The sequence below is a fragment of the Lupinus angustifolius genome, unplaced genomic scaffold (genome assembly GCF_001865875.1).
Source record: "Lupinus angustifolius cultivar Tanjil unplaced genomic scaffold, LupAngTanjil_v1.0 Scaffold_168_12, whole genome shotgun sequence".
Lineage (NCBI taxonomy): Eukaryota > Viridiplantae > Streptophyta > Magnoliopsida > Fabales > Fabaceae > Lupinus > Lupinus angustifolius.
The window spans coordinates 115-20,073 of NW_017726273.1; the positions used below are offsets into that span (position 1 = coordinate 115).

Below are 19,959 nucleotides of genomic sequence, written 5' to 3' on the forward strand. Positions count from 1 at the left end.
TCTTGACCCCATCTTACCCAATTGTCAGCTTATATTGTTGGTAAAATCTTATAAGTTAAAATGCTTATTTAAACACACATTACAATTTTCTTTTCTTTTTTTGATTTATACACAGATTTCCAAAAATTGGAAAAGCCCATCTATGAGTTACGTTATAGGGTGATTGGGCTTATCAGTTGCATTGAGCCCAATCAAAACAGAGTCGAAACTATGCTATACGAGTTTTTCCTCTGTTTCTTTAGAATCTCCACTACTATACTACACTGCTCCTTTGTTTCTGATTATTAGGGTTTCACATAATCTCCAATCACAATGGGTAAAGCTAAAAAAACTCCCAAATTTGCAGTTATGAAAAAGGTCATCACCTCCAAAGCTATCAAAAGGTTAGATTTTTTTATTTGGGTCTTCCTTAAATCTTCATTTTTTTTATGATTTCATTCATTGCTTGTATTCTCATATATATATATGTATGTATTTTGTCATGTTCAGCTATAAAGAAGAGGTTTTGAACCCAAATAAGAAGGACCTTCTCAAGGAAAAGCTACCCAGAAACGTGTATGTTTTTTTTTTTGGGTTTTCTCATTCCTTAAAGTATATCAGTTTTGTTTTTATTGATTTGTTTTAATAATCTTTGTTTTGAATTTGTGTTATTTAGGCCAAGTCAGTCTTCTGCGCTTTTCTTTCAATATAACACTGCTTTGGGACCCCCTTATCATGTTTTGGTGGATACTAACTTCATCAATTTCTCCATCCAGAATAAAGTGAGTTGTGATTTAATTTAATTTCTCAATGTTATAGTAAAAAAAAGTCAAGTTTATTGTTGTAGGTTTTGCTTCTCTTTTAAAGTAATAAACTAGCTATTATGTCTTTGTTACAATGTTAATGAATTATGGATGAATTATTGTTATTAAGATGGTTTTAGATGTAAGTTGGTTGTCCATAGAGACATGACTTACAATATAACATTATTGTATCCTATAGCAGCTATGAAGCAATTATACTTAAACATGATTGTGATGCCAAGATATGACACTTTTATAATGCATTTCATCTATACGTCTCTCAATTATTTAATGATTTTCTTTTTCCCCATATCAATCTATCTCTATCGTGTCGTATCCAATCTGTATCCCGTATTAGTATCTGCGCTTCCGAGTGTAGTGGGGAAAGGCTCTATTGTTGTATTATATGTGCTTCTATATCCATTTTTTTGCTTTGCTTTAATTTTGTTGTCCACTTTTTTCTCCTCCAGTTTATTGTGGTGAGGTTTGATTCCTTCTTTTAAATGAATAAATTTCTTATCTCCGGTTCGACACATAGCTGTCCGTAGTTGTTTTATCAAATTTAGTATATGGTGCCTAGAGTCTAGACAGTGTGTTTGATGATATGTATATGATTTTATTGAGCTTCCCCTCAAAACATTTGAATAGTAAATCAAATTTCACTCTCTTTAACAATCTAGAATAGTAAAGGATTTTAGTGTTTTTGAATCTAAAATAAATTGTATCGTTTTCTTTTGACGTTTCTTTGTTGGTGGCTCTCACAACTCATTTGCTTTGTGGATGTAGTTGGATCTGGAGAAAGGAATGATGGACTGCTTATATGCAAAGTGTGAGTTTAAAATTGATGGTTCCTTGCCTTTCTTTATGAATTTTATGTATTAACTTGATTGTGGGGGTTCCCGTCAAGTTTTAGAGATGTTGCAATTAAGCATGTTTTATTTATTCTCACCCTTGTTCTATTGGTATTTGGGATTTTTAGGTACCCCTTGTATCACGGATTGTGTGATGGCAGAATTGGAGAAGTTAGGCCAGAAATATCGTGTAGCTCTAAGGTAGATGCATATTCTAATACACTTGAGCTTTATTTTGTGACTCTATAATCTATATTCTCATTCACTTGAGGTCTACATGACTACATGTAAAAAATCAGTGTTATATTTTGCATTTCTTGAGCTTTGATTTTATTGCTCTATATTCTCATACACATGAGATCTACATGTAAAAAATCAGTGTTACATTTGCATGCTATGCCTAGAAGCGAAATGAAATTATATTGTACTCCATATTTGGATTTCAGCTTCTTGGTGTATTAATTTGTCTTTGTTATACTTGAAAGGATCGCAAAGGATCCTCGATTTGAGAGAATACTCTGCACTCATAAAGGGACTTATGCCGATGACTGCCTTGTCGAGAGAGTTACCCAGGTACGATTTAGTTTGAAGTATCTTTTAAATGCTTTAAGATCTATTTGATTTTAAAATAAACAGTGTATTTTCAAGGCTAGATGAAAAAGGTTGACATAGTTTTTATTTTGTTCAATAATCATGGCAAGAGCCATCTATGCTGATGATAAATATGTGTGGTTTATAAATCCGTGTGTGTTTTGGTTTTATATTTCTCTCTAGAGCCACCTAGTGAGTCATCACTTCTGCCAGAATTTTGAACTTTGGAATTTGCAGTTCAGTATTTCTTGATTTTGAATTCTTAGCTAATGTAATGCTAATTGTGTAATGTTTGGTTTATTCTTGGTGTTTAAAATCCATCAATCCAAATTATTTGCATTTGCAGTGTCTATTTAGTTAAGTGAATAATATTATTTCCATAGAGTAACTGATCTTGCTTATCTTCTGCTTATGTCATTGTTTTTTCCAATATACTTAAACAAACGATTTTCTATGGAGCAGCATAAGTGCTATATTGTTGCAACATGTGATCGAGACTTGAAGAGAAGGATTCGGAAGGTAAAGTCATCACTAGTTGTTCACTCATTCCTCTGTCTTCTTTTGTTTTGATACCGCTGACCTAAATGCATGATCCACGACTGGACTTCCTTCTTGCAGATTCCTGGTGTGCCAATAATGTATATCACCAAACATAGGTACTCAATTGAGCGCTTGCCCGAGGCAACAATGGGTGGAGGTAAACTCTCTAGCGTTATTTAGTAATATTTATTTGCTATTAAAGTTTATTGAATTGAATACCTATGAAACATATTTGTAGCTAGCTACTAATTTAGAATGATCTTAGTTTGGTACTTGGTTGGGCAAACTAAACTTCCATATCTCCCTTGATAAACAAGATAAGCAAGTTTCATTAACTTCGGCTCATAGACTCCTTTAACATATAACATTCTATAAAAGCATAGACATATTGCATTAGTTTGTTATTGTACATAACCCTGGTCAATATGATCCTCCTTTTCGGGGTGCTTGAAAGGGCTTATAGAGAGATTACTTGAGTTTATGAAAACTTCTTATGATGATAGCTTATGAATTTCGTATAAGCTCTTTTTAGCTTATTTCAGTAAGCCTATAAAGGAAGCTCATGGAGACTTTTATATACAAATATTTCCTTACCATTGGCTTTGAATATATTTCTATATTTATTGTTGTTGTTGTTGGAACACTAGTGAGTCCTGACACATGTGGTTTCTTAATGTAGCACCAAGGATTTGATGGAGACATTAAAACTGGTGAAACAAGGATGATGTTGACACTAATTATGAAATCCTGCTACACTACTATGTGTGTTTGCTTAAACACTTAGCAAGAAGGAACTCTTCAGTGGTTGACACTACAATTTTCCCTCATGACTATGTAGTTTTGGGTTTTGTCAATTTTTTGTTTCCTTATCTTGTGTCACTATTGTTTCAAGTTGGAACCTTGGAATTGGAGAATCTAAATTATCATTTCATTTTCATAGTCATAGTTCTAGACACCTACCCATATAGTTACTTTAGATTTTTTTTATAACAGTTTGCTTTTAAGAATTGTTTTTATGATGTTCACTTTAGTAGGCATTCTTAGAGGGGAGAGAAAATTTGTCTACAACAACTTCATTATGCTCTCTTCAGTATCTATAGAAGAAAGTTCCTAATATGAGGATCAACATTCAGAATTGCATCTCAAAATTTCAAACTTTATATTATGAAAACGCAGCAAAATATTTGAGAGATAAGATCAACAAGAACCACTGAAAATAAAATTATGAATGTGGTGATTCAGTTAGATCATCTGTCAATGTATTTGCCCCATAGTACATTTGAAATTCCATATACAAACAATGATCATGGTTATTTATGGGTACAATACAAGCAACATATTGCATTATTAGAGGAATATCAAATAACAGGGAAAACTAAAATGAAGAACAAATAATATTGTCTTTAAGATTTCAAGAATAAAGTTGAAGTCATATTATTCATACAACCTTAACCAGATAAATCAACCTTTGATTGGTTGAGCATTTTTGTGATATGCTCTTTGAGATTTCAAGAATCAAGTTTTTGTAGGAAGATCAAGTTATTTTTAAAAGAAGAATAGATACAGGACAAAAATGAAAAAGGAATATGCTCTCAACTAGGCAAGGCACCCAAAGATTATAATATTTATTCAGTAATTATTCTTTTATGTATTTTCCATTCCTTCATTTTTATTTGTTTTTTCTTTCCATGATGGTCCTGTCCTTTTCCCTTTCTAAAATTGGTTAAGGAAAAGAAAATAAGAAAAAAATGTTGTTTTATATACTGTGATTATATCATCTAATATTCATATTTTATTATTATTAATTATTCTTAAAAAATACAAATAAATAATACAGATATATTAACTGTATATAAGTTTTTACAATAACAATACATAAATATTCCAGAATAATAATAGATTTATAAAATATAAGTGATTTCACTTCATTTCTAAGATATTACTTTAGATTCTTTTAACATCCTCTCTAATCTAACATGACAAAATACTTATACTTAATCATTTGAACACATTGACCGACATATAAATCATTTAAACTTATACTTTAATCATTTAAATCCAGTGCAAGTCTAACTTATAGGTATTCTTGGGAATGAGGCAATTCAAGACATAAAAAAAGATATTATACATACTCTTGGGAATGAAGCAATTCAAGACAAAAAACATATGGAAACTATTACAAATCTTCCTACAAAAACTGCTTACTTATATGATGATAGAATAAAATAATGCCTTAAAATAATATTTTATTTATTAATAATTAATTTAGTTTAGAAGTGATATATGTAATTTTTCTTTGATCCGAGTAGGAAAATTTATTCGAGAATTAGGTAGTAACTTATAAAAATAAAATTAAGTGTATTGATGTGAATAAAATAGTGGAAAATCCAACTACCAATGAGATATTTTTCCACTTAAGAACTTGATAATTCCAATTATCCACAATCTTTCCTTTCATCCGCGCCAAGTTTATTTTTCTCTATTTTTCTTCTATTCCTCCATCAACCATTTCACATCCCTTCAAATATGCCATTTTCATTTTTCACTTGAATCCATTGCCCTCTTAGTAAAAATCCAACCTTTATAATCATTGGCGATGACCCTTTTCACCCATTCCCTTGAATTTTTCATTTCCCCCAAAATCGTGCAGAATTGTAAAATTCATCAAAACCCTAGTTGGAACAAAGTTCAGAGCTTTAAGCCCTTCAGAGATGATAAGGGAACTGGCTGGAGTAAGGTTGTTGCTAGTTGCAAATTGAAGGATTTTGGGGCTTTGGATTTGAATCAGAATTTGAGTTTGTATGGTCAATTTTCGATTCCGTTGAAGGAAGAGAGCAAAGAAGAGAAAGAGAAACAGAATTACTATGTTAACATGGGTTATGCAATTCGAACTCTTAGAGAGGATTTTCCCCAGATATTTTGCAGGGAACCTAGATTTGACATCTACAGGTTTTGATTTTAGTCTTTGTTCTTCTTTTTATGGTTTTGTATTATGGTTGTTGCTTAGTAATTATTAATTAGTATAGAAAGGAGGTAGTGTAAAATCATTTTTTCATAGGCGTAAGTTTTTTGTGCCCAAAAATTTATTAAATTTTAGTTTTAGTCCCTATAAGTTTATTCAGTTGGTTTTGGTCCTTATATATATTGATGATGTGATGTAACCAATTGTGTGATGTTGAAGCATCATTAACAAGAACTAAAACCAAAACAACAAACTAAATTAGGAACTAAAATCAAAATTGTATATTTTGCAGGGACTAGAACATATTTAAGCATTTTTCTTGTGTGTGTTTAAAATCCTTCTATGTTTTTGCATAATGGTTACTTGGTATAGGAGGAAGTTGGGTAAAATCATTGTTTTTTATTTTATTTTAATTTTTTGAAATTAATATGATAAGAGAATAAACTGGGTGTAGCATAGATGATAATATTACGAATAATGAGTGGAGAATGGAGGCATTATACAATATCGGATTTGAAATGAATACATCAGAGATAAAGATGAGGAACACCTATTTTAGAAAGAAAATATGATGGAGTCTCACGTTCGGTGAAACTATTAACAAGGATTCAGATGTAAAGTCTATAGACATGCTTTATGACAGATATGTATGACATCATTTGATTTATGTAGCCGACCCATATAAGGAGAAAAGGCTTGGTTGTTGTTGTTTTTAGATTCATATGATGTTTGGGTTTTGATGGAAAATAGATAATTGTGTGATTAACAGTGGTTTGCAAGTTGATATTTCATTTCATTTCATTTCATTTTTGCTACGAATTATTTAGCTAAAATGAGAATTGAGGTTTTAAGGAGCCCTTTGTGGGCTGGAGACGTTAAGAATCAGAAACATTTGAAGTTGTGGTTGTAGGGGAGATGGAGAATGAAAACAAGGGATGTGTCGAAAAAGTATATTATGTTTGTGTCCGTGTGCTTTTGTCAATATCACTCCTCCAGTTAAAGTGGAGAAGTCAAACATTTTCTAGTTTTAATCTATCAACTGTTTTGCCTGCTTTCTCTGGTATATGAGGTTTTAATTTTATGACCATATGCCAATTCAACTGTGATGTTAAGTAATCACTTATGATGCTTTTGAGTTTTGAAATGGCCAGATCTTAAGTAATTGTGTTGCTGGTACTTTCGGTCAAACTCGTGTTTCTTTCAATTTAGTCACATGGGTTGACAGGGGACTGATCGAAATGTTAATGTATTTTACTTCTTTTGATCATACCTTATGGGGTACGTGAGTGGGTCCAAAAATCTTTAAGTTTGTGTTAAAGAAACTTGTTCGCAATCTCTCTATGAGAGAGAGGTAATTCTTCTGGCCTTTATTCCTGAAATTTGATGTCTTTCTTACTCACCAGTAACATACATTGAGTATGGATTGAATGCCGCTTGTAAAGCTCTTTCGCCGAGTGCGCGATCATGACAGGACCATAGTGTGTTTGGATTAGATGTGAAAATCGCAAGTAATAGATAATGTGCAATGAATTATAATGTGTTAAGTTACATCTTTGATCTTTTATACTTAACTTTGGTGTGGCTGCAATAACCCTTTCTTACAGGGATGATATCGTATTCAAGGATCCTTTGAACACATTCATCGGCATCAAGAATTACAAATCAATCTTCTGGGCACTACGATTTCAAGGCAGGATATTTTTCAAAGCATTGTGGATTGACTTAACCAGTGTGTGGCAGCCTGCTGAGAATGTCATTATGGTTCGCTGGACAGTTCATGGAATTCCACGAGTTCCATGGGAGAGTCGCGGCAGGTTCGATGGAACCTCCGAGTATAAACTTGACAAGGAAGGCAAGATTTTCGAGCACCGGGTTGACAATATTGCAATGAACAAACCTACTAAGTTTTATGTGATCAGTGTGGAAGAATTGCTTCATTCTATTGGCTGCTCTTCAACTCCAAGACCAACTTACTTTGAAATATCATCATCTACAAAGAGAACTTAATGTTGCTCAAGTTCTTCAAACAGTTTTGGTGTAAATTATTATTAGTGTATATTGAGCTAGATCTTTGGCATCTTAGCTTGACATATAGATATAGTTACATGGTGCCTGCTCAAGTCCATTGGACCCATTATATTGGGTATTTGTTGGTGTTGTACTTGAGTTTGAAAAGCCTTGTATATTATGTGTAATGAGATTGCAAGTTTTCTCTTCCTTTACCTATATATACATATAGGGAAAATTTTGTATTGCTTACTCAGACTAATACCTATTCATTGAATTTGGTTCCTCTAAAATAGGAGGTTGATTTTAGTAGTAAAAGCTAAGAGTATCAACAATTGATCAGAAAAATAAAGAAATGGATTGTAACAATTATATGTATGTGCATCTTGTTTTATTTAAATTTTAATATCAATAGCTATAACCCTTGCTTGGCACAAGAACCCTTTGTTTTTTCCTCACTGGACTCAGCACTAACAGATATTGGATTTTGAGCTCAGTTGTGACTTCTAAAATAGCAAAAGGTATATGATTGAAGTAGCATGATTTGAAAGACGATACTTCAATTTTCAGCAACTATTAAATATGATACACAGAGAATATTATGAAAAATGCATTAATAGTAGTGAATTTTGTTATTTGAATATTCAAAATACCATACTTAGACAACATTACATATATAGTGTTATTTTAATAACTAGAACCACATTTAATGTCAGGTTACCAACAGAAACAAAGCCACTTCCAGCATCTTGTGGAAGAGAAGCTGGTAGTACTAAGAAATTTTTTGTGGCTGGAATAACTAGGCAAAAGAATCATTTATTGTGTTAGAATGTCACATACTCATTTTGATTGGCCAATTAATTTAATTATCCAATAATTAATAATGAGAAATAATTTTCTTGACCAACCAGAATCCATCACATAGAATTAGGACACAGACAACAAATGTTACCCCTTTTACCACCTGACATCAACAAATTGTTCCATGAGACAACATAAAACAGAGGAATTATGCCAAAAACTAATGAATCAATATTTTACCTCGTGCAGGTTCAGCATACATTTAAATTACAATACAAACACAACATTCTACTTGCTATTATGTTGCTGAAACAAGGGATATACTCTCACAAAGTAAAATAATTTTATCAGATTGGCATTGTGCATTTCTTTTGAGAATGTCCTAACATATGGCAGCGACCGCATTGAACAATTCTTTTCGGACGCTTAAAGTTCTCCACTCTCAGAACCTTCTTCTTTGGCCTTCCGGGGGGTCGGCGAGTCTTTGGTGGTCCGATCATGATATCGACCCTTGCACCTCCTCCACCACCTTCTGCTCCATCCCCTTGTTCTCTCCATTGACTCTTATCTGGAATAGGATTTATTATCTGCGAATAGGTCATTCTGTAACTTTGCACAGTGAAGCATGGTTCAGCAAACATATGGGCATTGTGTCCACAAGAAATAAGTGCAGCTGCTGCATGAGCACAAGGTAAACCATAAAGCTGCCAACGCCGACAAGAGCACTCGCGACTTCGTATATCCACAATATTGGTCCTCTCAGTAGACACAATTTCAAACTCAATTTCATTCGCCCGGAGTACCTGATAGCAATGAGCATCGGCAATGGCCTCCATAATCCGCTTCTCAGCAGATGGTACAAGAATTGATGCCCATCTCATTCCAAGATCCTGGCGATCATTAAACCAAGACACCATCTGCTGGCGAATGTGTTCCATCATCTGTACTATAGGCAGCTCATGACACTCAAGGGCCCAGTTATACAGCAATTCTGTTACACCAAGTGTGAAATGGCCATATCGAACGCCTTCGAAGTAAGCCACGGCCCAAAGATGTGGAGGGAAGTGCTGGAACCATGATATAACATCCTGTGAAATCTCTATCATCTCAGCAATCTTGCTTTCAAATTCAGCAGCTGTGAGGGCATATACAGCATTCCAAAAGATGTTCACCAACTTGGTGTTTTTAAATGTATCACGGAAATTTTCACTGACATAACGCAAACAGAAACAGTGTGAAGCACTAGGAAAATGGGTCTCTATTGCCTCCACAATGCCTCTTTGCCTTTCGGACAGTATAGTCAGTCTCGGCATGGTATCAGTGTTTACTCCAAGAAGCTTTCGCAATTCTGACATGAACCACATCCAGTTTTCATCACTTTCAGTATCAACAACAGCAATGGCCAAAGGAAACAAAGCTTCATCAGCATCAACAGCTGCAGCACAGAATAATGTGCCCAGGTATTTTCCTTTAAGATGGGCCCTGTCAACCTCTAAAAGTGGCCTACAAGCATTTATAAACCCATAAATCGATGCACGATAAGAAATAAATAGGCGTTGAAAACAGTTTTCTTGTCCAGTGGCAACAACAGATGCAATGCTACCAGGGTTGGTTTTTCTTATCTGCTCACAGTATGCAGGGAGAAGACGGTAACCTTCTTCAAATGTTCCATGAAGTGCAGCCATGCTCCGCTCCTTCCCACGCCAAGCTTGCATGTAAGAAACAGCAACTCCATGCTGATCACGGATATCTTGCAGTATTTCCCTTGGTTTGACTTGTGGATTATCTCTAATACGTGACTCTACAGATCTTGCAACCCAACCAACTGATGCTTGCTGATGATGAAGGTTGCGAACTCCCTCACAAGTATGATCTCCTTGTAGAGTTCTTATCGTGAAGGTTGGAACACCTGGACATTTTGCTACATGTACACGCCATGGGCACCCTTCTTTGGAGCATTTTGCTATGAAACGACTTCGATCTGACTTAACTATCCGAAGATCAAAATGCATAGCTATGGCAATATCTTTCAATGTTCTTCGACAGGTTTCCACATCTGGAAACTCTTGCCCAATCACCAGCGGAGGTTCTGCTAAAGTAACAGCAGCATTATCTAAACCTAATGAATGATTAGCCGTTTCCCCTAAAGTAACAGAACTATTATCTAAACCTAATGAATGATTAGCATGTTCTTCTAATGTAACAGCAGCATTGTGTAAAACTAATGAATGATTAGCCATATATCCACCAAAACAAGGAAAGAGCAATGTCATGTGACTATAAGGGTTTTCATTATATTTATGAATTGTTAAGGGCTTCCAAGGACAGGCGCTGAAAAATGCCACCACATTAAACTTCCTGTCAATTACAGATTCTGCAATACAGAGGAGAAGAAATGGTTAAACTCTATAAATAAGTCTAAGCCGAACCATTGAAACGAAATGGAAATATAGAATTATCATATAGGTAACATAATAGCTGTAAATTAAGTAAGAAAGTAATAAAGAAAGTTCAATAATTGGATCATTCAAAATGACAAAAAGGATAACAGTTTCAAAAGTAAAAGGACCTATCAGCAGACTTACAAAACATATCAACAAACTTATACACTTATGTGTGTGTTGGGGGAGGGTGTGTGTGAATATATTATTGAACATTTATCTCTTACATGCAAACAATATAATTCTTGATAAATAGACTTCAATATTTTATAAGGAACTGAAAAAGCATAATTTCAGCTAATAATTTTTTATTAGGATACAACATTGATAACTTTGGCTAATCTAGTAACAACTATGACTTGACATTATTGTAAACCTACCATGTACTGGGCGGTATAACTTAATCCATAGAAACGAATACAGAACCAAAACAAGCTAAAGTTGTAGCATGCTATTGAGATACAGGCACCAAAATAAATAGAATTTTATCCTTGTTCTTCATTCCTCCAACATGATGTTGTTGTAAACATGAAAGCCTACTTTTTACCTTACATTTTAATTGAAGAGATGATCAAAATGATAAATTTATACCATCAGATGATGGGGATTAAAATAAAGTATTACATTACACACCATTTTGCTATAATTGCAGAAGTATAATGGTTTCAACGGAATCACTTTGCTAAATTGTTCTTTAAGTCATAATCACAAATCAGAAAAATGGTCAGCATAATCTAATTTTTATTAGAAGTATAAAGATTGCAGGTAAAGAACTCTGTCACAGCAACCTTAAAAATGATAGTTTTTATACTTGGAGGTTTCTACAGAACTTGCTAAACTAAGTTAATCCATAACCTCCATTTACAGTTGCAGGTTCCTATAGCTTAACCATCACCATTGAGAGATTATGCTTTATGAAAAGTCCACATTTCTGAACAGAACTTTGAGTAAGCTGGGTCACACTCTCAAGCAATAGACATCACAGTAACTGAAGGTTCATTTTCTAAACAAGAACTTGCAAAAACTATCAAAAGGGCTTATGAACGGCTTGTATCCGAAGACATTTGAAAGGGATGTTTTTATGTCAGTGATAGAAGCCCAACCTAAATTTCTGGAATTGTTGATCTAGTAGCACTTGAATATAAAAAAAATAACAATAAGGATTCCACACGAATACATTAATAGAGATTTTGTTTTATCTTCTTAGTCTTCCTATCACATTAAATGGAATGTTTCTATTCAGTAATCTATTAATAGAGTACAAGTAATTCATTAACATTGGGTTAGGATTGATCTAAAGCAGTTCATGATGTATGCAACTCACCATGCCAACTATGAAATAACTTATTAGAAACACAAAACAGGCAATCTGAAATGTCACCATATCCCATATTCCCAATAGCTATGCCTTCATAGTCATCAAAATGAAAAACACTTGCTTTCTTCAACTTAATAGTAGTAGTAACTTTCGGCCTACTAAGGGGCGATGGGTTTTTTATTCCCAATCCATTTTTTTCTCATGAAGAAAGTTTAATGAACTTTGTGGCTCCCAAGTTGGACAAGAATTGGTCCAGAAAAGGGTTGGACTCGAACATAGTTGTTACGATTCCATCTCAAAACCAATTAAATAAGAGAAGTAGTCCAACAAGCGTTTAAACCAAGCTCCGAAAAATGAGCGGTGTCATGTGGAACACTCCCCAACAATAGCAAGTAGCAACAACCTAACCTCCCATCGAGCACAAATCATCAATGTTTAAAAACATAATCTTAAAAAATTTCAACTATCAAATTTTGCCCCAACCTGAAACAAAACACTCAGAGAAGGAGCACAAACAATAACATTGTTCAATGCTCTTAACCTACATCCAAGGTCACAAAGTTTCAATCTTTCATGCATAAAAATAACAAAGAGGCATTTGGGTCATAATATAACTGCTAAAACTCACTCCGGATCCAACAATTCGAAACCTAGAAACCTCAAATTCCGAATCTATAATATCAAATTCGTAAACTACGATGTTGGATTTGACCCAAGCGAAACCAATTCGAGGAGAGAGTAACGTGTATTGTAAATATTAGTATTGGACATCAACAAAAATTGAAACTTGTGAAGGGAAAGTAAATTAGGGTATGATGAGTGAAGAAAGAGAAAGAGTACCTGAGTGGAAAATAGTAATTGATAAAAACAATAATTGAATATTTTTATAGTAACAGTTTTCTTCTTCTACTGTTGTTGTTCTTGTTTCTTCTTTTTCTTCTTTCTCTCAGCTTTGGGTTTCTGCAAAATTGAGAAGATGGTGGACCTTAGTAGAAAAAACTGTTTCATTTTTTATAATTATTTTTTGTATAAAATTCAATCAGATAATGCAGTAGCACTAATTTGCTGCCTTAAAAAAAATACAAATGTGCTGAAATAGTAAAATGACATTTTTTTTATTTGAGAAAAAAAGATGTATATATATATATTATTATCTATCATTATTAATTTTTTAAGAAAAATAGGATAAATTTTTACAATGTCAATATATAAATATTACATCTTTTATTTTTGGAAACCTTTTAATGTGCCAGCACTAATTTATTGTGTATGTGGAAAAAAGTTGGGTCCAGAAGTACATACTCTCAATTTTATTTTTTGAGTAAGTGAATAAAATCTCAACCCTTTAATAATTTATTATAATGATTAGATAATGAATTAAGTGTTGGTTTAAAAATAATGATTATTAGATGAGGGAAATGGATAAAAATAGAGGATCTTACCCTAAAAAAGATATTCGCTGAGTTCGATTAGTCCAGACACTATTGAACCGAAAAGCCATAAGGTCTACTAATGCATTTGAATTTTGAAGAGTCTAAACTTGATTTCTTCACTCAAACCAAAATCAAACTTTTAAGGAAAGCCCATCGAAGACATTTATCTAGTGGTGTAAGAGCTTAACTAGATTCTTAAATAATTAAAAGATTAAATGTTTGATTCATGAGTGTGATATTTATTGGAAGAGACAATCACAAATCCAAAAGAATTAATTTTTTACCCAAAAAAACCAAAACTAATCTTTTCAAGTAGTATTTATGTATGTAAAAATTTATACACTCTACTATTTATTTGAATTATTTTTTGAAGAGTCAATGATTAAAAATAAATAATAGATGATGAACTCAACATTATCAATACATATATTCTTTTCTCTGTTTTTTTTTTACCCAAATTGATTTGTTTTCACATTTATGTACAAATAAGTCCAATATAACTCATGTCTAGTGGTTATGCCTCATTATAAAATAGAGAAGAAATAATGTAACATGATTGTTGAACTCATTTTAACCTCAAATAACCCCTCAAAGGTGATTGAATTTTCTTGGGAGCTATTAAAAGAAATAATGGGAATCCATTGTCTTTAAATTGTATTTCTATCTCATCCAATCAGATTCTGATATTTATTGAAATAAATTAAGTAATGAGAATAAAAATTTAAATTGTATGTTATTTTTTATAATATGTCAAAATCTTAATTAATGAAACAATGTTTGAGACACAATTTCAGGATAACTGATTTTTATTATTAAGGAATAGATTACCCACCAGCTTTGGATAATAAACACCACTTTAGGAGCTAAATAACCAATAAGAACAATTAGGATTGACCATGTACGACCTCCATCCTTTGGTATTTGAAGTTGAAGGCTCCACCAACACTTTGTTTAAACACTAACTAGAGTCTAAAATCTATAAATCAACAATGTAAAGATTTATATACATATATTCTATCATTTATCACTTATTAAGATTATATTTTTTTGAAAAACTAACAATAATTAAACATTAATAATAAATGATGTAATGATAAAATATATATACTATCAGTGCATACATCACGCTGACTAATATTAATTCAATCATTTCCCAATTTATCAAAGCATAACAACCAACTATAAACAAGGTACCTATTAACAAAAGAGTAACATATGTTATTTGTAAATCAATCATTACTAAATAAAATATCATTTTATAACACATGTCACTTCTTTTTGGTTAGGATGATTAATAAAATAATTTAGTAGAAAAATATATCATTTTCGAATTAATATTCGGAAACTTAAAAAACTTGCATAAAACAAATACAGTAGGTGTCATTTACACATTCGAAAAATATTTTTAATATTAATCTCAACATATCAAAACAAACAAGTTGGATGCAAATTAAATAACCCTGGCTAAAACGTGTCGTTTTATTTGCCGGAAAACTTTTCAATTGTTTGATAATTTGCTTCAAGATCTCACTCAAGGGAACAAAACCATTTCTTCTGTTAACTTTTCCATAATTAAGTAACTCGAATCACAAACATAAGAAATAAAGGTCAATACAACAAGCTAAATTCAATTGAAATTAGGGGTGAAAATTTGATGGATTTGGATCCTAATGGATGGATAGAAAACTATCTAATAATCCATATAAATCTATTACATCATATTTTTTAATTATCCAATCCATTCATATTCAATGGATTCTAATCCATCCATTCTATCCATTTTAATAGATTGGATGGATGAATATCCAACCGGCATATTTTTAATTTGAACAAAACAATTTTAATAAAAAAATTTGAAGAAAAAAAATTCTTTTAAAAATTAGTATTTAATAAATCATTTTTAAATATCAATTTTAAAAAAAAATTTAAAAGTGATTTTTTTTAAAAACACATTTTAAAAATTAATTGTCTTAACAAACACTTTTAAAAATTATTTTTTTGATAAGCACTTTTAAAAATGTGGATTTGTGAAGTTTTTTTTATAAGCACTCTTATTAGCAAGAATATCTGGTGCAACATAATTGGCAAGGGTGTACAAGTTCGGTTCAGTTTTTGACGCAATTTAGTGACTGAACCTAACACAAAGATGCGATTCGGTTCTACTCGATTAACCACAAATTTTATTTAGTCACCAAACAGAACTGTTGATTAACGGTTCAGTTTTTTAACTTATTTAAAGAAAATCCTTTAAGAAATAGATGAACAAAATTTGCATGGTATAAAGTCAACTAAATGAATACTAAACACATCAATATTAAAGTATTTAATACTCTTAGTAAAACAATAATAATTCAACATCTCAACGCACTACAAACTTGAAATTTTAGTCCACAAAATCTTCGACAATGTCCAACAAAATTTAAGAATGACAAACTTGGTACCAATATTTTAGTCCAACAGTAATACCTAATACTCCACATCATTAGTAATGTCCTCAAGTTCTTCTTTTATTTTCTTTTAGTTCCTTAATTTCTTTATTTAATTAATTTCATCTCTGAACATTGACAAAATGTATACTAGTTTTTTAGTTTTCTTTCTATCTTCTCAATGTATAATAGAGATAATATATATTGAGGTTTGTTTACTAATTAATTTTTCTATTTGCGTCTTATTTATAGCCTATATGTATTACTTATTCTAAATTCTTAATCATATTTTATCTCATAACTTTAAAGCTTAACCATTCAAATATAAAATAAAATTATTTTTTAATATGCGGTTCCATTTTAACGGTTCCAAAATTTATAAAACCGTGAACCAAACCAAACTTAAATGGTTCTAAATAAAAAAAATGAACCAAACCGCAGAATCGAGCTGCGGAGCTGAACCGAACCGAACCGCATTTTATGGTTTGGTTCGGTTTCATCAGTTTCATGTTTAAACTGGAACCGCTTACACTCCTAATAATTGGGACTTCCATAAGTTATATGCAACAGTCCATCACCCTGAAATATTTCATTTTGTTATTATATTATCACATTAGTCAATAATAAAAATGATATATTTATACTTTGCATTAAAATGTTGGGGTAAAGCACTAAAGCCGAAATCGTTTATACTTTTTTGATAAGCACTTTTTAAAATCACAATTACAATTTTCAACTTTTGTAAAATGTGCGGAATTGTGCTTAGAAAGGTAAGAGATATTTTTTATATTAATATTAATTTAATTGGGAAAAAAATTGTTTTTATTTTTATTTTTTTAGATGGATTGTGTATCCATCCAAATAGATATACCCATAGATAACCATTGGATATAATGGATGGATTTGAATCTATCCATTATCAACATTATCCATTGGATTATATCCATTTAAATCCATTAATTCTAACATATGAATTTGGATGGATTTAATTTGGATGAATTTTGAATTATGAATAATTTTGCCACTCCTAATTGAAATAGATTTGCATTAAATGAAATAAATCCAACATAATTTGTGTTCTGCATCATCTTAAAATAAATATATAATGTTACACTATTGTTTAACTTCTTTTATCTCCAAATTTTCAATGTTCAAACTACCCATGAACACTACTTTCAATAGTTAAAAGGATGTCCTAATACACAAAACACTCACTTAATATGGTTTCTAAGAAGAAATCTTTCTCACAAGTGAAGAAACTGTTTCCATAAATCACACACAAAAGCTTCATTAAAATCCAAAATAATTTAGTCAACAAGGACTTTAATTGAATGAAGAAACCACAACACATTTTATAATGACTAATGAAGAAAAACAAAACAACACATTTGGTGGTTTGAGTAGATGCATATTTGAGTAATTTATTCTTTCATGGTATTTATCCTAGGCCTTATTTCAATTCCTTAAACAATTAAGCCACCTTTACAATGACCACTCTTGATATCATTTAAACATATCTCAAACTCATTCTCCTCTCCACCTTTGTTAAAGAAGACTCCTAATTTCACCTCCATCCACCCATCTTTTCTCAACTTTGGATGCTCATCACCAACTTTACTAGCATCGAACCAAACTTGGCATCAGCGGGTAAAACGACGAGGGACGGTGGTTCAGATGTGTGGTGTTGGTGGTTTTGGTACATCCAAGTATACAGTTCGACTTTGGTTATCACTTTCTCCAACTATCCCAATGGATACTTCAATTGACACGTAATTAAAGCCATAGTATTCAATATCATCACTTACCTTAAAAACAAAGTATGCACCATACAATGTTTTTGGAGACAACATGCAACTCTTGATTATTCCCTTTATCTCAAACCAGCGCACGCTATAAGCTTCTGCTACCTCTGCAAACCTAACATTGGATCATTCAATCTTGAGGAGGTTCCAAATTTGCTTCATCAAAAGCAACCATATGAATCGCATCTGGAATAGATACAAATTCTTCCTCTAAGACAAAGTTTCTAACCTTATCTTCCCCCTCAAACTCAATATCCTCAAAGAACGTGGCTGTATCCGTCTCAAATATGGATTTTAAATTTGGGTCATAAAATTTATAGCCCCTTGATTTTTCAAAGTGACCAATAAAGTAACTGCCCACTGTACGGGAGTCCAATTTCTTTTCATGAGGCCTATAAGGCCTTGCCTCAGCTGGATATCCTCGCACATGAAAATGCTTTAGACTAGGCTTTCGCCCAGTCCAATGCTCATAAGGTGTTTTGGCAGTTGCCTTAGTTGGCACCCTATTAAGAATATAAGCTGCAGTCTTAAGTGCCTCTCCCCAGAGGGACTCTGGTAAGGTAGAGTGACATATCATACTCCTTACCATGTCCTTAAGAGTCCGATTTCGTCTTTCAGATACACCATTCATGCTAGGCGATCCTGGCATGGTGTTTTGTGGGACTATACCACATTCCTCTAGGTATTTGGCAAAATGCCCTGGACGTTGTTCACCTGAACCGTCATATCTACCATAGTATTCACCACCACGGTCAGATCTGAGGCACTTAATCCTTTTGTTGAGTTGATTTTCAACTTTAGCCTTGAAAGTTTTGAACACGTCCAATGATTGAGACTTTTCATGAATTATAAAAATGTATGCATAACGAGAATAATCGTCCATGAATGATATGAAATATCGTTGACCATTCCAGGAAGCCGTAGGGAATGGCCCACAAATATCTGTATGTATCAATTCTAAGACGTCTGAAGCTCTATATGCACCATATTTCGATTGTTTGGTTTGTTTTCCTTTTATGCATTTAACACAAACATTAAGGTTTGTGAAGTCAATGGAATCCAAAATCCCATCTGACACAAGACGCTCAATTCTCTTTTGAGAAATGTGACCTAGGCGCTTGTGCCATAATACACCTGAATTACTATTTTCAATTTTACGCTTAGTACCACGTGATTCCACATTCAGGGTTTCGCTATAATCAGTTATGATATTCAGCATATAAAGGTTGTCAATCATCATAAGTGAACCAGTTCCAATAACATTTGAATTTAAAGACAATTGAACCGAATTGTTTCCAAATGAACAACAATAACCAAATTTGTCCAAATAAGAAACAGAAATTAAATTCCGTCTAAAAGACGGTACAACAAAAGTGTCTTTCAAATCCAAATAAAAACCAGTACATAATAACAATCTAAAATGCCCTATAGCTTCCACTTCTACCGACTTTCCATCGCCAACGTAGATGTATCATTCAACATAATTAGGCTTTCGGTAGCTCAGACAATCCTGCATTGAAACACTGATGTTAGAAGTTGAACCGGAGTCTAACTACCATGTGTTTCCAGGTACTGAAGTTAAATTGACCTCAGAACATACCAAAGTAAGAAATGTACTTTTCTTAGCACGCCAGACATGATACTTTACACATTTATTCTTTTGATGTCCAGTTCCTTTGCAAAAGTAACAGACATCAGTCTGCTTCTGCTTCTTTTACACTGGACCCTTAGCAACTTCATTCTTGGGCTCTAAAGTGTTTTTCCTTTTGCTCTTGTCCTTAGAGGTAGTAACATAATGGACACTTTCAGTCCTTTCTCGCTTCAGTCTTTCCTCTTCTTGCAGACAAAATGAAATGAGCTCATTTAGAGTCCATTTCTCCCTTTACAGTTATAAGAAATCTTAAACTGACTGAATTGTGCAGGAAAGAAAGTAAGATCAAATGTGTGAGTAAGTCTTCCGACATTTAAAGCTTAAGGGCCTTAAGTTTTGAAGCAATGTTGGACA

General features: G+C 32.6%; 3 protein-coding genes and 1 pseudogene across 3 annotated transcripts; 2 read left to right on the forward strand and 2 right to left on the reverse strand.

Annotated features, from left to right (window-relative positions):
- The first annotated feature begins 200 nt into the window (after positions 1 to 200).
- Positions 201 to 3,709, forward strand: LOC109340395 (rRNA-processing protein FCF1 homolog). The gene is made up of 9 exons (XM_019578078.1): positions 201 to 383; positions 490 to 555; positions 656 to 761; positions 1,569 to 1,611; positions 1,762 to 1,834; positions 2,119 to 2,206; positions 2,687 to 2,743; positions 2,843 to 2,921; positions 3,444 to 3,709. Exons 1-9 carry the CDS (start codon positions 313 to 315, stop codon positions 3,455 to 3,457), a joined length of 597 nt encoding a protein of 198 aa, XP_019433623.1. The 5' UTR covers positions 201 to 312; the 3' UTR covers positions 3,458 to 3,709.
- Positions 3,710 to 5,190: 1,481 nt separating this feature from the next.
- Positions 5,191 to 7,954, forward strand: LOC109340398. Its single transcript, XM_019578081.1, has 2 exons — positions 5,191 to 5,713; positions 7,331 to 7,954. Exons 1-2 carry the CDS (start codon positions 5,361 to 5,363, stop codon positions 7,731 to 7,733), a joined length of 756 nt encoding a protein of 251 aa, XP_019433626.1. The 5' UTR covers positions 5,191 to 5,360; the 3' UTR covers positions 7,734 to 7,954.
- A 765-nt stretch (positions 7,955 to 8,719) lies between these two features.
- On the reverse strand, positions 8,720 to 13,277 carry LOC109340397. The gene is made up of 2 exons (XM_019578079.1): positions 13,134 to 13,277; positions 8,720 to 10,908 (listed from the first exon to the last, which is right to left on the reverse strand). The coding sequence occupies exon 2, from the start codon at positions 10,805 to 10,807 to the stop codon at positions 8,882 to 8,884; it is 1,926 nt and encodes a 641-aa protein (XP_019433624.1). The 5' UTR covers positions 10,808 to 10,908; positions 13,134 to 13,277; the 3' UTR covers positions 8,720 to 8,881.
- Positions 13,278 to 17,573: 4,296 nt separating this feature from the next.
- LOC109340396 lies at positions 17,574 to 18,581 on the reverse strand (annotated as a pseudogene).
- Between the last annotated feature and the right edge of the window lie 1,378 nt (positions 18,582 to 19,959).

Bases quoted from the DNA above. Each gene is read 5' to 3' on its own strand.
- LOC109340398 (XM_019578081.1), top strand. From the start codon at position 5,361: ATGACCCTTTTCACCCATTCCCTTGAATTTTTCATTTCCCCCAAAATC. The intron at 5,714-7,330 runs GTTTTGATTTTA...CCTTTCTTACAG, and splicing joins CCTAGATTTGACATCTACAG to GGATGATATCGTATTCAAGG.
- LOC109340395 (XM_019578078.1), top strand. From the start codon at position 313: ATGGGTAAAGCTAAAAAAACTCCCAAATTTGCAGTTATGAAAAAGGTC. The intron at 384-489 runs GTTAGATTTTTT...TGTCATGTTCAG, and splicing joins ACCTCCAAAGCTATCAAAAG to CTATAAAGAAGAGGTTTTGA. The intron at 1,612-1,761 runs GTGAGTTTAAAA...TGGGATTTTTAG, and splicing joins GGACTGCTTATATGCAAAGT to GTACCCCTTGTATCACGGAT.
- LOC109340397 (XM_019578079.1), bottom strand. From the start codon at position 10,807: ATGACATTGCTCTTTCCTTGTTTTGGTGGATATATGGCTAATCATTCA.